The following is a 16,676-nucleotide window of genomic DNA, read 5'->3' as shown; positions in this document are numbered from 1 at the left end:
GGCTCTTTACCCACAATGCACCGCGGCACCGCGTCACGCGTACGGAAGCCTGCTGACGTCACGTGATGCTCCTCTGCTGCAGGTACGTGTTAAAGGTTCTCATGTTCTCATGTTCTCAGGTTCTCACAGGCTGGAGAACCAAACAGAACACAACTCGCGTCTGACCGCAAATACAGCCGGCTAGCCGGTTAGCAGTTAGCCTGTGAGCAGCTAACAGCTAGCAGATAACAGCTAACAGCTAGCAGCTAGCAGCTAACAGCTAATAGCTAACAGATAACAGCTAACAGCTAGCAGCTAACAGCTAGCAGCTAACAGCTAGCAGCTAACAGCTAACAGATAACAGCTAACAGATAACAGCTAGCAGCTAACAGATAACAGCTAGCAGCTAACAGATAACAGCTAACAGCTAACAGATAACAGCTAGCAGCTAACAGATAACAGCTAGCAGCTAACAGCTAACAGCTAGCAGTTAACAGCTAACAGATAACAGCTAGCAGATAACAGTTAACAGATAACAGCTAGCAGCTAACAGATAACAGATTCTCCAACTGCTTCCTCTGAACGCCCCTTCATTCAGTGTGTTGATCTGTCAATGGTTCAATGGTTCTGTGGTTCAATGGTTCCATGGTTCAATGGTTCCATGGTTCAATGGTTCCATGGTTCTGTGGTTCAATGGTTCAATGGTTCTGTGGTTCAATGGTTATGGTTCAATGGTTCCATGGTTCTATGGTTCCATGGTTCAATGGTTCTGTGGTTCAATGGTTCTGTGGTTCAACGGTTCTATGGTTCCATGGTTTAATAGTTCTATGGTTCCATGGTTCAATGGTTCTGTGGTTCCATGGTTCCGTGGTTCTGTGGTTCAATGGTTCCATGGTTCAATGGTTCTGTGGTTCAATGGTTCTATGGTTCCATGGTTTAATGGTTCTATGGTTCCATGGTTCAATGGTTCCATGGTTCTGTGGTTCAATGGTTCCATGGTTCAACAGTTCTATGGTTCAATGGTTCCATGGTTCTATGGTTCCGTGGTTCAATGGTTCTGTGGTTCCATGGTTCTATGGTTCCATGGTTCTATGGTTCCATGGTTCAACGGTGCTATGGTTCTATGGTTCAATGGTTCTGTGGTTCCGTGGTTCAATGGTTCTGTGGTTCAATGGTTCAATGGTTCATGGTTCAACGGTTCTATGGTTCCATGGTTTAATAGTTCTATGGTTCCATGGTTCTGTGGTTCTATGGTTCAACGGTTCTATGGTTCCATGGTTCTATGGTTCAACGGTTCTATGGTTCCATGGTTTAATAGTTCTATGGTTCCATGGTTATGTGGTTCCATGGTTCTGTGGTTCTACGGTTCTGTGGTTTAATAGTTCCATGGTTCTGTGGTTTAATAGTTCCATGGTTCTGTGGTTTAATAGTTCTATGGTTCTGTGGTTTAATAGTTCCATGGTTATGTGGTTCCATGGTTCTGTGGTTCTATGGTTCTGTGGTTCTTTACATGCAGCAGAGCTTCATAACATTCATTTTAAATGTATTGTTTGTGTTCAGGGCCTCAAAGCTCATTCATGTCTTTGAGTCCCTAGAAAAGCGTTAAAATGAAAGTATTATTATTATTATTATTATTATTATCATTAATATTATCATTATTATTATTATTAATTATTATTATTATTATTATTAATATTATTATTATTATTATCATTATTATTATTATTATTATTATCATTATTATTATTATTATTATTATTATTAATATTATCATTATTATTATTATTATTATTATTAATCAACATTAGATGTTTTTATCAGGTTGTTGTTGTTGTTTTTGGTTTATATTAAAAAACAACAAACCAAAAATGTAAACAAACAAAATGACCAGTTCACTTTAAGCTTAAATTAAAAAAAAAAAAAATCAAGTTTGAAATATGAGAAGGAGTTAAACTTAGTTTTAAACTTAGTCATTTACTTACATTTACTTTGTATAATATATTTTTTATATATATATATATATATATATAAAATTGGGAAAAAAGTAGTATTTCCCCAGAGATCGAGGTTACATTTACATTTCTTGCCCAACCTGTAAAGTTATTATTTTATTGATGATTTAAAACAGAAAAAATCATTTCAGAAGCTAAAATTAATCAAATGTTTGGCATATTTGATTAATAGATGAATTAAGCGATTCATTCTTTATCTTAATAGCTGCATATACGTTTATGTTTTTGGTAATTGGTTCTGTTATCTCAAGTATTTAAGATCTCACGTGACTCATTTTGGTCACATTTAAGGTATCTTTAATTTAGATTTTGAACAAACTCATGGTTGTTTGTTTGAATTGTATTTAACTGGATATTTAATATTCATATGTTCATCATTCTCATGTCCGTCTGCAGGGCTTCAGTGACGTTTCCTGAGCTGTAAGATGTCGACGGTGTTGTTCGCCTCCGTGGTCCGGGTCGGAGACGGCCTTCCTCTCTCTGCCTCCACCGATTACGAGCAGGACAAAGAGCTCCAGGAGACCAAGAAGCACCTCAAGGGTCTCTCCAAGAAGCTCGGACAGTTCCCCGACCGCTGCACGCTGAAGACCGGACCGTACAATGTCAAGTAGGTCATTACATTACGTTACATTACGTTACATCACATTACATTAGAGTCATTTAGCAGACGCTTTTATCCAAAGCGACTTACAGTCAGTAGTATATTACATATCATTCACCCATTCACACACTGATGACAGGCTACCATCAAGGTGCCACCATCAGACTCTAACTAACATTCATCATCCAGTCCACACCGATGGCAAGCCCAAATGTCTTGCCCAAGGACACATCGACTGCCGAAGCCGGGTATCGAACCACCGACCCTCTGATTGGAGAACTACCTTGCTCTCCACTACGCCACAGCCGCCCCATGGTCACATGGGATGTTGGTTTTACATGCACAATGTGAGGTCATTTCAAAAGGAGGCTCTTTAGATAATGGCTAACAGGAGGAGAGCTAGTAACGTTAGCAGCACCGCTAACAAGAGGAGAGCTAGTAACGTTAGCAGCACCGCTAACAAGAGGAGAGCTAGTAACGTTAGCAGCACCGCTAACAGGAGGAGAGCTAGTAATGTTAGCAGCATCACTAACGGCTAACAGGAGGAGAGCTAGTAACGTTAGCAGCACCTCTAACAAGAGGAGAGCTAGTAACGTTAGCAGCACTGCTAACAGGAGGAGAGCTAGTAACGTTAGCAGCACTGCTAACAGGAGGAGAGCTAGTAACGTTAGCAGCACCGTTAACGACTAACAGGAGGAGAGCTAGTAACGTTAGCAGCACCGTTAACGGCTAACAGGAGGAGAGCTAGTAACGTTAGCAGCACCGCTAACAGGAGGAGAGCTAGTAACGTTAGCAGCACCGTTAACGGCTAACAGGAGGAGAGCTAGTAACGTTAGCAGCACCGCTAACAGGAGGAGAACTAGTAATGTTAGCAGCATCACTAACGGCTAACAGGAGGAGAGCTAGTAACGTTAGCAGCACCGCTAACAGGAGGAGAGCTAGTAACGTTAGCAGCACCGCTAACGGCTAACAGGAGGAGAGCTAGTAACGTTAGCAGCACCGCTAACGACTAATGAACGGAGGTTCAGTTGAGTTACATTATGATGCGTTCAGGCTCTGTTCAGTTAAATTAGTATTGTCTGAAGGTAAATTATAACGTTATCATGATGTGTTCACATGTAATCTGTAGAATGTAGTGTTATAAATAAGTAATATATAATAATAAATCCAGTAGTTTGAAGGATACTAGATACTCGTACAGGCTTCATAATAGCAGCGTTTTGAAGGCTATGATTTCATATTTTCAGCCGCTCAGAGCTTTGACACCCCTGGGTGATTAACCAGTCTCCTGCTGTCGGCTCCTCTTGACCCTCTAACACAACTTTGATGGAAAACTTCTCTTTTAATTTGAGTGATTTGACAGCTCGGCCCTCATTTGAGTGTTTCTAAAAGCCCCGATGGTGCTCAGGGGGGGGCTTTGAATCCCTCTGAAGGTCTGTTTGTTAAAGAGCTAATTGGTCTTAATTAAGATAGAGAACATGAGTCTCTCTCTCATCAATGAGAGCCTGAAGCTTCTGAGGAAGAGTTCAGCAGACAGCAAGACAACGAATCATCAGTGAACCTCAACATTAACAGCTGACTCCATTTTAATATTTTTCAGCTGTTTTTAATCATCTTTCCTGTTATATATGGATTTATAATAAAGGCTTTTTGCAGTCAACCTAGCAACTTTTTTTACATTTAATTTATTTTATTTTATTATGAATTAGTTATTTTTTTTATATTACATGTAAAATATTTTCCAGGTATTTTGATCCGTTGAAATCCTTTAAATGACACCTAAAAAGTGAGTGCAAAATAAATGCTCCCTTCTTACCTTATTTATTTAATTTGTAAAAGTAAGGTTTTCTGTTTTTATTTATTTTTTTACTTTAAGTTACATTGTCTTAATAATATGTGCTACACAAACAAAAATTATTATTACTTTACACTCTGATATTCATGCTGTAACTCATATCTATGCATTATCAGGTATACCTTTAGACTAGGACTTGGCAATATATTAATAATATATTGATATCGTCTTAGATTTTAGATATATCTAAATATGGCATTAGTGTGTTTTCATGGTTTTAAAGGCTGCATGACAATAAAGTCGTGATGTTTTCAGACATTACCGGACTGTTATATTATTTTCCATTACCCGCTTATTAATTAAATCCACATTACTGATCATTTTATAAAAAATGTCAGTGTCTAAATATTTAGTAAAAGCAACGAATAATAACCCTATAATTGTTCAAAATATTGTAATATTGTATATTGAAAATAACACTTTTTATTTTAAATTATTTTTTCAAAAAAATGAACTGACGTTAACGAAACATTTTCTGATACGATATGTCAGAAACAAAATATTATAGGGACTGTTCTCCTGAGACTTGATGATGGGATACAATTTAATTTGTTTTGTGTTTTCCATCAATTAGAAAGAAAGAGAATCAGAATCGACAGACTGTAAAACATTCACATCCGTCTGCATCTCCATTTATATTCTACATCAGTTTCGATGCTGTGATAACCGGCGTTCCCTTTTAATTGAGCTCTGAGCTCTTCACATAATGTAGAAGTCTTTGTATCTGGGGAGTTTAATTTGTGCTCAGCGTATCAATTAACACTGCAGGGCCAAACGACAGACGAGGTGAATGTGAATCTGGATCTGTGCTTAATTGGCTGTGAATGCTAAAATGTTGTTAGAGGAGCAGCCAGCAGAATCAGAAATGTTTCTTTAATCTGCTCTGTGTTTATCTTTGTGACCTATAACAGTTCTCAAGAATTAAAAAGCGTGTGTGTGTGTGTGTGTTTCAGTTTTACGAGTGCCCTGGGTGTCGGATACCTGATGGTGTGCACGGCTAACTACCCCAACGTTCTGGCCTTCTGCTTCCTGGACGAGCTGCAGAAGGAGTTCATCGTCACCTACGACTCCAAACGGATCCGGAGCGCCGTGAGGCCGTACTCCTTTATCGAATTCGGTGAGCTACGTGGAGTTTTTATGTTTCTAGATGTCTGTCACACGGGAAACATGATGTCAGTCGCTCATCAATAATAATACGGGGAAAAGTCAAAAAATCAGACTCATGTTGCAGCATGTTTTAATTAGTTGTGTAACCATTGTTGTCTTTTAACATTTGCTTTTTTGTATTTCCTGTTCCTGCATGTATTAATAACAAACTGAATGGAACAAGGTGCATTCTCTCGGCTAAACAAAAGGTATTCTGGGAAATGTAGGAATTACAAGTCAGTAGATGTTAAAATGCAGGTTTACAGAAAGTATGAAAAAAGTACAAATTACTTCCTGCACCCCTGAACCAAACATCACAATGTTTATGATTAGGGCTGCATGATTATTGACATTTTTTTTATTCTGTGATATTTTTGTGATTAATTGCATAAAATGTCAGAAATTTAGGAAAAATGTCCATCACATGATCTGAAAAGTAAATAGACATCACTTACTATCTAAATTATTATATAGTAATTTTTAATGATATAACATTTTTTAAAAACAGTACATTCTCACATTTGAAAAGCAGAAACCAGAGAATGTTTGGAATAAATCAATTTAAATCAATTTAAATACATTAAAATGTAATTCAATTTAATTTGATTAAAAACATTAATTCAATTTAAAATAATTTAATGAAATAAAAAACAATTTTTTTTTTTTTTTAAATTAAATAAAATTCTTATTACTGTTAAGTATTTTGCTGTTGTTGGATTATTACTGAATCATCTCACAGATAATCCAGAGTACCATGTAAACACTGACACCCTGTGTTAACCCTGACAGAGGTTCCAGCTCTGACATACTAATGACCTCCTGTTCTTTCACCACCTTGTTGTCGTGGTTCTCTCGTCCATCAGACACCTTCATCCAGAAGACCAAGCAGCGCTACAACAGCCCTCGCTCTCTGTCCACAAAGATCAACCTGTCTGACATGCAGACGGAGATCAAGCTGCGGCCGCCGTACCAGCTGTCTGCTGAGGACCTGAGGGCCGTCAACGGGGTCTCAGTGCACACCCCCTCCAAATACAAAGGCATCGGTAGGACAGCAGAGTCTGACACACACACACACACACACACACACACACACACACACATGATCATAATAATAGTAATAGGTTTGCTGTCGTTATCAGGGGATGGGTACTGAAACACGAGATCAAATTGGTACTGGTGCTGAATTATGAAAGGTCGGAATATTGATCAGCTCCGACGTTATCGGTTATTTTATCGGTTCTTCTTAAAGTTTCAAACCTGTCGACTCTTTCACGTTCTTTTTGTGATGTTTAAAAGGCCAAACCAGGTGATGTTTATCTTCTACCGTCCTGTTTTGTACTTAAGAGCATCAGCAAAAACCCTATTTTTTAAATACACTTGAATTATTGTAATTAGTTTGTAGACTTATTATCACATACAAGAATTTATCTTATTTTCACTTAATAAAATTATGAAATAATATTTAAAATATATTTAAATATAATATAATAATCTAAAATTTGCAGCACAAAACACTTTTGCAGCATTTATGTTGAACATCACCTGATAAAAATGCACATTTGGTGATGAATTCTGGTTCAATACTGCACCTTTAAACATCCAAACAAGAACGTGGACGAGTGTACAGGTTTGAACCAGTTTTTAAAACCCAACAGCTCAAAACGTGATATGAACAATAACAGAAACAAACGACTAGGGATGGATAACGTTAGGATTTTATGGTTACTACTACTCTTATTGATACTCATTATTAGTTCTGTTCTTTATCAATACTCTTATTGGTTCTTTTTCATCAATTCATAATAATTTTTCATTTTTTTTATCAGTTTTTATATTATTAAAAAAAATTCTACATTGAGGACAAGATTAGAATGACTTCTAAGTCATATGATACAATAACAGAAAACGTTTTAGTTCTAAAAGCGGCTGTCATCTGCTGTGTTTTTCCTTTTAATACTTAAAAAATCTATTCGACACTTAGAAACAAAAACAAGATAAAACAGTTTGAAAAAGAACCAAAGTTCTCCTTTACGGAGGCCTCATGTCTCAGTGAAGCAGCTCCTCCAGACAGCCTCCCTCTCGTAGCACCGTCACACCTCAGCCCCCCCGAGCTAAGTGAAGCCACCTCGGGTCACTCAGGGCCGTTGTGCCCCCCCCCCATGACATCGTCCTCCACGCTCCGAACATAAATCATTTTGTCCCGAGGGATGAAGTATGCTAATCTGATAATGGTGACGCATCATTTCTGCCAGAATATTCCAGAAGTCAGAGGATTTAAAAAGCAATGTATGCGTGGCTTTTTCATTGTTATTCAAGGATTTATCCTTTTATCCTCCACATAATAATTGTCTTTATAGGTTATTGCGTTTCGGAAAATGGATGTGTTTTGTCCTTTGGAAGCAGATTTCTTCTTCTTTTCAAATATGTTTCCTTCAGAGACATAAAAACGACAATCCAACGTGTTACACAGGTGGATATTCACACAAATATAAATAATCAGTTAATAAATAGATAAGTTAATAAAGACCAAAAACACAATAACATCAGGTATGAATTAAATACAGATTTTATGAGCTATAAATTAACGTTAAATATAAAACTAATCCAAAAATAGATAATACAAACAATAATAGTAATGATATGCACTCTGTATATACATGATCCAATGCACCACTAATACATATATATATGAGATTCCTTCTTAATGTCTTTGTCGTTCATTATAAAAGCATATTTATCTAAAGACTTTACCTCTGTGTCCTTTCTCTGCAGCTCCGTCTCAGATGTTGGAGCCGGTGTCTCTCCCCGGCGTCGTGTCCTGTGTTCTCAGCCTCCTCTGTGGAGGCCTCAACCTGCTGAGAGGAGTCCACGCTATAGAGAGCATTCTGCAGGTGAGATCAGATCAGATCATATATAAAAATCAAACAAATGTAATAAATCAGTAAAGGTGAGGACATAACGGAGATCACAATCAAACAGATTCAGTTTCTCTTGAAGGGGAATTCTGGTTTTCTTTTGAGGTTTTACTGTCATAGTTTGAGTTAACAATCAAATTGGTAACAAACTTGATTCAACATGAAGTCACACGGGACAAAAAACACAAGCAGTCCGATGATCAGTTTGTCAAAGTTATTTGAGAAATCTGAAAAGAATTCAAGCAAATCTGTCAAATGATACCAAAACTTCCTGTTGAAAGCATCCATCTGAGAATACAGAGCGACTAATCAATAAATGAATCAATCAAACTTTGTATAGAACCTGTAATACATGTTTGTGCTTCACAGATGACTGAGAGGATGAAAGACAGATAGAAAAAGACAAAAACAATTTGAGACTGATAAACACAAGACAATAAAAATGTAGTAAAACAGCGTGAAATAAAATACATTGACTATTAGATAATAATATAATGAAATACATTTAAAAAAAACTAAATACAATAAAAATAATATTTATAAAATAATATTAAAATAGAATAAAATGTTACAACTTCAACACAATAAAATAAATGTTTAATGACATAACAATAAAATAGAATAAAATTAAATTCTACAACTTAAATACAATAAAATAAGTAATTAATAAAAATACAATGAAGTAGAATTTTTTTTTTTTTTTTTTTTTTTTAAACTTAAATACAAACTAAACTAAGTGATCAATTACATTACAATGAAATGGAATAAAATATTTCAATTTAATACAATAAAATAAATTATTGATAAAATAGCAATAAAATAGAATAAAATATTACAATTTAAATACGTTATTATTTAAATGACAATAAAGTAGAATAAGAGGTCACAACTTCAACACAATAAAGTTAGTGAATAAAATAATGTTTATCATTTCTATAAACTTTTCTTAATCTAAAGGCTGAACAGGGAGGTTTTATGTTCACGTTTAAGGATCTCAACTCTTCCTGCAGCTCTCAGATCTTCAGGCAGAAAGTTCCAGCAGCTCAAAGGAAAATACGTAAATAAAAGACAAAGAACAACCAAAGGACCAGAACGGGCCGGAGTGGTTCATTCACTGCAAACATGTGAGACATATGAAAACCATGAAGTGCTTTAAAAGCAAATAAAATCATGTTAAAATAATTCAAACAGGAGTAAAGACTTCTCTCCTTCAGGTCGTGGGTCAGAACCTGCAGAGTTCTTCTGCATCGTTGTAGTCGTGTGTTCAGTCTTCTTCTGCAATGAGGGAGATTTACTGACATCACATGTGCTCCATCTTTGATTTCACCTCCAGATAAAGTGGTTTTAAATCATCTGTTTTAATTCAATTCTTGTTTAACTGCTGGTGTTTGCCTTTGACTTAATTGTCTGTAACTCCATCACATAATGTAATGATTGTCATAACCCATAAAGCTAAGGTTAAAACCTGTCAAAACGAGATTTAAATTGTCATTAACCTGAATATTCAATCAGCCATATGCCGTCCGTTTGAGTCCTTGATGTCTCATCAAATATCTATTAAACTAGAAGACAAAAATGAAATTAATTTTCTTGTCATGTTGGTGTTATGAAGCCTAGACTAAAGCAAAAAAACACCAATCTCCTTTTTCTCTCGTCTGCAGAACGACGATGAGGACTTTAATTATGTGATTGCCTTCTTCCTGGGCACGGCGGCCTGTCTCTATCAGGTAAGTGATCCTCTGACTGGCTGACTAACAGCTCTGCACTTTACAGCTCAGCAGCCTGTCAGACAGACTAACATTAGTAAAAGCTCCGAGCCTCTACACCTCCTCCTCCTCCTCTCCTCCTCCTCCTCCTCCTCCTCCTCCTCCTCCTCCTCCTCCGGCTCTAAAACGTTTTCACCAGCTGCCGGTTCTAGATGGATTGTTCCACTGATGGGAGGAACACAGCCATCAGATGGGATTTCTTATTTTGATTTATTTGTCTCATGAAGGATATGCGGGGCTACACACTGATTGACAGGTCGACACCAGAGACATATAAGTCTCTACGTCACGCCTCCTCAGTCCATATATGGTCACTTCCTGTTCACTGGTTGCAAAACAAATAAGATTGCGACAAACAAAATAAGGAAAGAAACTTTAGAGTTCCATTCATGTATTTTTTCATATATAAATATCAGAGAAAACAAGTGTTGCAGTGTCACTTTCTTCCTCTATGGTGCATCTTTCCCATTGTTCCCTGCCCTTCTCCTTTCAGTGCTACCTGTTCTTCTACTTCTCCGTCTGGAGGAACAGTAAGTCGTTCCTGGCGTTCGCCCTCATCTGCCTCTCCAACATGTATCTGTACGAGCTGAGGAACATGTGGCAGATCCTCTTCCACGTGGCGGTGGGAGCCTTCATGACGCTGCAGATCAAACTGAGGCAGCCGCTGGGCAAAGCGCCGGACTACAACGTCTGACAGAGACCTTTAGAACACGGAGAACCAGACGGGACCGCCAGCCTTCAGTCGGATCGGTCCAGAACATGTTCTGGAAACACGACAGGGAGGACAGAGAGGAAACAAAACACAAACAATCCTCCAAGTTCAGGAAGAAAAACCAAAGTCTGCTGCAGTGGACGGATCTCAGTGTGGACTTCTTGGATTTTATTGGATCGATTGGGGACAGTTTTTATTTCCCACCTTTGTCTGATGAAGACATTTGCTTTTACGTTCCTTCAGTGCAGCAATAGTTTATGTCATGAGTCCTGCATGTGTCCAGTTTTGCAAAACTGCACCTGCAAACCGGCCCGTTGAGTTTCCTCTTTAGACTTCGACCAGACGTCTGGTTACAGCTTTGGATGCTCCAGCTTCAGACACTTCTGATTGAACCAAAACATTTAAGAACCCTGTTATTTCCCTATAGAGGCTAAAGCTAAGCTAAGAGCATATGTCTAAGAGCATAAACACACAAACACACAGTAATCTCTATTTTATGTGCAATGTAGTTGCAAACTGTCAGAGGACTGGTACAAAAATGGGCATTAATTTAAATTTCTCGTCTAGCTTTTGTTTTTATCCTCTCGCATCCATTTAATTGTGTTTTTCGTGTTTGTTACATGCACTTTTTTTGCACATGTGCATGTGTGGACCTGACCCGGTGCAGGACTCTGGTTTAGGTCTTGGTTTTAAAACTATGCAATGCTGCCATCATTCACACCATACTTTAATTTTGCAGGACATTTTTATGGACAAATAATTGTTGCTATTTATTTACGGACTGACTTCATGTGATCAATGAAAATATATAGATTTTATGTTTTAATTTGTAGTTTTATGAATGTTCCATCATTTTTTTACGCAGATTGTCGTCTAGTCGTCACAAAGTAACCCCCCCCCCCCCCACGATAATACACATCCACTCCAACACCCTTCTTACTAAGACAGAAACCTCCACCTGTTTAACGCACAGAGCTCATCGTTGTTAACATTTGTTTCCTGCACACATTCCCAACAATAACCGCAAACAACTGTAGAAGGGCAGCAGAGTGAGTCATGACTTCATTGTTCATGAGAAGCTCAACAGTTGTGTAATAACGTCTTTTTATTTAAAAACAATCTCTCTCTCTCTTTCTCTGGAAGAAGTTTAAAGTGAGGCAGCTCGTCGTGCATCTGGCGTCTGCAGCTTTGTATGAATCATCTGAATGTTCTCTCACAGCAGCACCACACCCACATGACATCATATCTCCCTTCACAACGTGGACCGGCCTGCACTGGATGTGAACACACATTCGGTTCAGTTACAGGAAATGGACAGAGTGGGTGTGAAATTTGGTTTTACTGCTCTATCCAAGTCTGGGAAGTGAATGTGATCATTTCCAAGATCTTTAAAAAATCTGGAATGAACTGCTGTGAACTTTAATGTATTGTTCTTTTGCTTTTACACATTTTAATTTGTTTTATTTTATCACAACTTTTTTTTTTAAGTTCTCCAGTCAATACATAAAATATTCTGAACAAATCATATCTAACGTTAAAGTCAGCAAATGAAGATGTGTTGGGGTTGAAAGCATGTCTGAGAGCAGCGGTGCGGTTCCTGTTTTTGCTGTTTTGATTTGTGACGATGTGATCAGTTGAAACATATCTGCTCTTGTTTGAGGACTCGTTGACTCTGAGCTCCTCTGGAAGGTTTAACATTAAAGACATCTGGGACATTACCCTCACAACGAGATCCTCTCTAACTATGGGTTTTTATTTCAGCGCAGCACTGCCGGGGTTTAACGAGGCGTTCAATGACAAAAAATGATATATGAAAAAGATTCTGTAATAAGATGAATATCAGACCGGGACCTTTATAATGTGAAGGAAACGTCTAGATAACCTTAAGGACTGGAGCCTCCAGCAAACGGTAGAAGAGCAGCAGAGCTTCAGCTGCTGAATGTAGTCAAACTGCTCAGTTTACAGAAAGTCTTTCTTTGTCTCTTTGGAGCAACAACATGCAACAGATTCATGATCCAGATTCAGCTGCAACACTTTTCAGGAGGCACTTATTTTTTGGTTGATATATTTCACAAGTAATTACAAGAGATATTTGTGGAGCAGCAATTTCCTCCAGATGTGGATTTAATGGAGCACGAATTTATATATATATTTCCTGTGAAGGAAATATGTGGATTTTAATGACAAATGGGAGCTGCAGGTGTTAAGTGTCGACTACTTGAAGCTCAATTTGAACTCAAAGTGCTTCAAGTGAATGTCGGTGTTTATTTGTGGTTTGCTGTTCAAAAAAAGGTGAAAATCATTTTTTCAAATCAGTTTGAGGATTTAGTTTTTGCTCCAATATGTGCTTCATAGAAAGAAACACCAATTTAAATGGAGAATTTAAATTACACTGTACATGCACAACTCAAGTTATCCAATTAACCAAGCACCTTATTCATTCCTCATTCTTCATGTACTGAGCAGTGATATGACTTCTATATAAATATGGATATTGCAGCCGTAATAGATGACGCATCACTCGGGGGTGCTAATCAGCTGATTAGCATTTAGCTTCCCTCTCTTCCATCATGAGTAAACAGTGATCATGATGATGACGAGAAGACAAAGGACCCCAGCGAGTCAACCGAGTGATGCAGAGCTGCTGCCATCTGTTGGTGAGCAACCTGAACGTTTTAGAGAATCCAACAGTTCAGCACAACACTGCTGCACGAGGCTGCTGTGTCACTAGAGATGCTATACGGACAAAAGTATGTGGACACGAGAGCCCAGAGGATATTCAAACCCTTTTCTTTGTGCATGATGGTATTGTCTTGTGGAAACAGGAAAGAGCTTTCCTCAAAAATGATCTAAAATATCTTTTTTTTCTGCTGCAGAATAAACATTTCTCTGATTAGATCCGAGTGCCGACATACTTTTGGCCAATATGCTTTTAAAAGTAATTTAAAAGACAGATCCTTTATCTTATGAAGCTTGCATTCATTTATTCTATCATTGACATCATATATATTATGCATAAAAGAATCAGATGAAATCACGTCGTACCTGTGAAACATCTCAGCAGTTTATTTGACAGTAAAAAAAAAAAAAAAAAAGAGCATAGTGTTTGGGATGACAACAAAAACAAACCAACGCTGCCGTCGTTCACATCATGAGGTCTCCTCTGACCTCTGACCTAAGCCTTCTGTCCGACCCCTCCAGTTTCACTAATAGAACATTTCTGCACAACGTAGAGTAGAAAAAGAGGGCTGACATAGAAACGCCTTCAGTGAGTGAAACGTCAGGACATTTAGAAGATGAAGCTGTGATTTGTGAAGAGAACGGGTCCAGGAGAACAGAAAACCACCAGAGTGGACCAGTGCAACGTTCCACGGGCTCACAGCAGAAAACGTTTGGACTGAATGACAAGTTTATCTCTGCAAAAAAACATCATTTAAAAGGACAAGACTGCTGCTTATTTATATTTATAGTTCAGATATCCCATGAAAAGAGCAAAATCATCAACGAATTGATCACACTAACAAATATATAAAACCTTATCATAGAGCTTTATAACTTTTTAATTATTATTAATAAACAAAGATGCATTTAAAGTAATTTCTCTTTTCTTAATTCTGACTTTAAAGGCATTAAATAATAATATCATTTCTAAATAGAATAAATAGAACTGAAGAATGAAAAAATATTTTAAAAATTTGCATTTTTAAATTTTAAAAACTCTTTTAAATTCCTTATAGACATTTGTTTCCATTTATGGGTCATGTTAATTGAAAGACGTGTCCTGTGAAAGTGTTTCTCACAGAGCTACTGCTTGAGCTCTGATTGGCCAGCTTCAAAGCGTTGGCGGGAGTCCGGCCAATCAGAGCTCAAGCAGTAGCTCTGTGAGCTTTAATTATATGAAAATATCACTGTTTATTAATAAAATACTAATACTTTTTTATGTCCAATTGTCTTTTTTATTATTTTCTATTTTCACAAAAAAAAGGTTTTTAATTGAATTATATTTAAACACTGTAAAACTCTAATTATTGGCACAGTCAGGCTCCGTACACAGGTTGATTTTGAGTAAATCCCAATAAATAATCACTTAATGTGTATTTAACACAAATAAATGCTGATTGAGTTGCTTTTGCAAGAAATCCGTGTTTAAAAGGTTTATGTCTCGAGGAACAAATAGATCAGTGGCTGAGTAGGGAAGTCAGTCAAACAAAACTTTGATGATTTAGTTTTTTTCATAACATTTGTTGACAACAATAATCAAATGATGCTTGCCTTGATCCTTTAAGCTTCTTTCTAAAATGTCCTCAATATTCTCAGGGAAAAACTTGACAGTCCGTCCAGACATTTACTGATTCCTGTTTTCTGTGTAGTGTTTGGTAATAACAAGAAAGAAAGAAAAGCTGATATCTAATGAAACGAGCAGGTTGTGACGACATGCTGAGAAACGCTTTAATACTGAAGTAAACAAAAAGACAACAGCTGATAAATGGGGCACGTTTCCACATGTCCACAGGATGAGCATCACCACGTCGTCAGCGTAGAGTTCATATTAAAGGCCTCATCGGAGATCATGTGACATTCATTGGGTCGTACCATCTGATTGAGCTAGCAAGAAGAGGGGGGGGGCTGAAAGCATTGGAGTGCAAAAAAGACAAATGCAGTCGCCTTGTCCTCTAGTCTGCCGTTCAAAGTGCACTCGGTTTTGACGGAAATTCTCAGAAAACGCCATCCAATCCTCAAACGGTTAACATCCTCCAGATCAAAACCACTTCTTTCAGTGAAAAGGAGAAAAAGGGCGTTCAGGGGGGTGGCAATCTGCTGTTAGCTTAACGATACATTAGCTGTGACGCTACGCTAACACCAGCGCGTGCTTCTGACATCCCAACATGAGGGTGATACAGTATACATCTGAATACACATCGGTGTTTATAGATAGCTCTCTAATATATTAATGTACAAAATATAGAATCTGAAAATATCTGATAGGGTCTGGTGTGTTCCGAAGTCAAAATACAAAATGTCGAAGATTAGAAAAAGCTCTTCTTTGACATCCTCTTTCTGTTTTCTGTGTTTGTACGCTGACGATACTGTGGTGTCCGTTTGTCAAATTTTACGCGAGAAGCTTTTCGGTTCGTACAAAAAAAACTGCCTCTTCACCTCCGTCAATCTGTTATTTACCGACGTGATCCGATATTGATACGAGGACGGATAGTGCTGCGGTGCTGGCTAGCGTTAGAGATTCATACCTGTACCACGACAACATGGACGGAAAATGTGTTTAACATACAGTACATTAAATCATATACATACAGGTGTTTTACTTCAGCAGAGAGGAAGCGGCTCATGTTTGTCCCCCAAAACAAAATCTGAACAATCTGTCAGATCGAAGAAAATTCAATTTCTTGGAGGAACGTTCCCCCTTTAAGGGCTGAGCCTCACACAACATGTGTCTTTACGCTCTGACTGGACATCTTTGGTCTCCCCCGCTCATAGTCTCCCCCGCAGGCTGAGCGTTGGGAGGAATCTCCTCACCCGTCCTCCATGTGGCCTCAGTTTAAGAAAGCAACCGGCGCTGTGAAGGTCAGTCTCAGTCCGACCGAAAGCTATCAGAGGTCCGTGAGCCTGTCAGAGGGCGGAGCTAAAGGCGCCTATCTCCCCCCCAGGTGAGTCCGTTTCTCACTCAGTTGAGG

General features: G+C 37.9%; 1 protein-coding gene across 3 annotated transcripts; it reads left to right on the top strand.

The window, feature by feature from the left end:
- sec22a (SEC22 homolog A, vesicle trafficking protein) lies at positions 1 to 12,712 on the top strand. Of its 3 annotated transcripts, none has more exons than XM_054615310.1 (7): positions 1 to 82; positions 2,388 to 2,598; positions 5,401 to 5,564; positions 6,457 to 6,636; positions 8,366 to 8,484; positions 10,170 to 10,235; positions 10,768 to 12,712. In XM_054615310.1, the coding sequence occupies exons 2-7, from the start codon at positions 2,417 to 2,419 to the stop codon at positions 10,966 to 10,968; spliced, it is 912 nt and encodes a 303-aa protein (XP_054471285.1). In that variant the 5' UTR covers positions 1 to 82; positions 2,388 to 2,416; the 3' UTR covers positions 10,969 to 12,712. The 3 variants fall into 3 exon arrangements, with proteins under 3 accessions (XP_054471285.1, XP_054471286.1, XP_054471287.1); XM_054615311.1 differs by lacking the exon at positions 1 to 82 and adding an exon at positions 115 to 202; XM_054615312.1 differs by lacking the exon at positions 1 to 82 and adding an exon at positions 123 to 187.
- Positions 12,713 to 16,676: the final 3,964 nt, after the last annotated feature.

The sequence above is a fragment of the Anoplopoma fimbria genome, chromosome 16 (genome assembly GCF_027596085.1).
Source record: "Anoplopoma fimbria isolate UVic2021 breed Golden Eagle Sablefish chromosome 16, Afim_UVic_2022, whole genome shotgun sequence".
NCBI classification, from domain to species: Eukaryota; Metazoa; Chordata; class Actinopteri; order Perciformes; family Anoplopomatidae; genus Anoplopoma; species Anoplopoma fimbria.
This window is presented reverse-complemented; position numbering and strand designations above follow the sequence as displayed.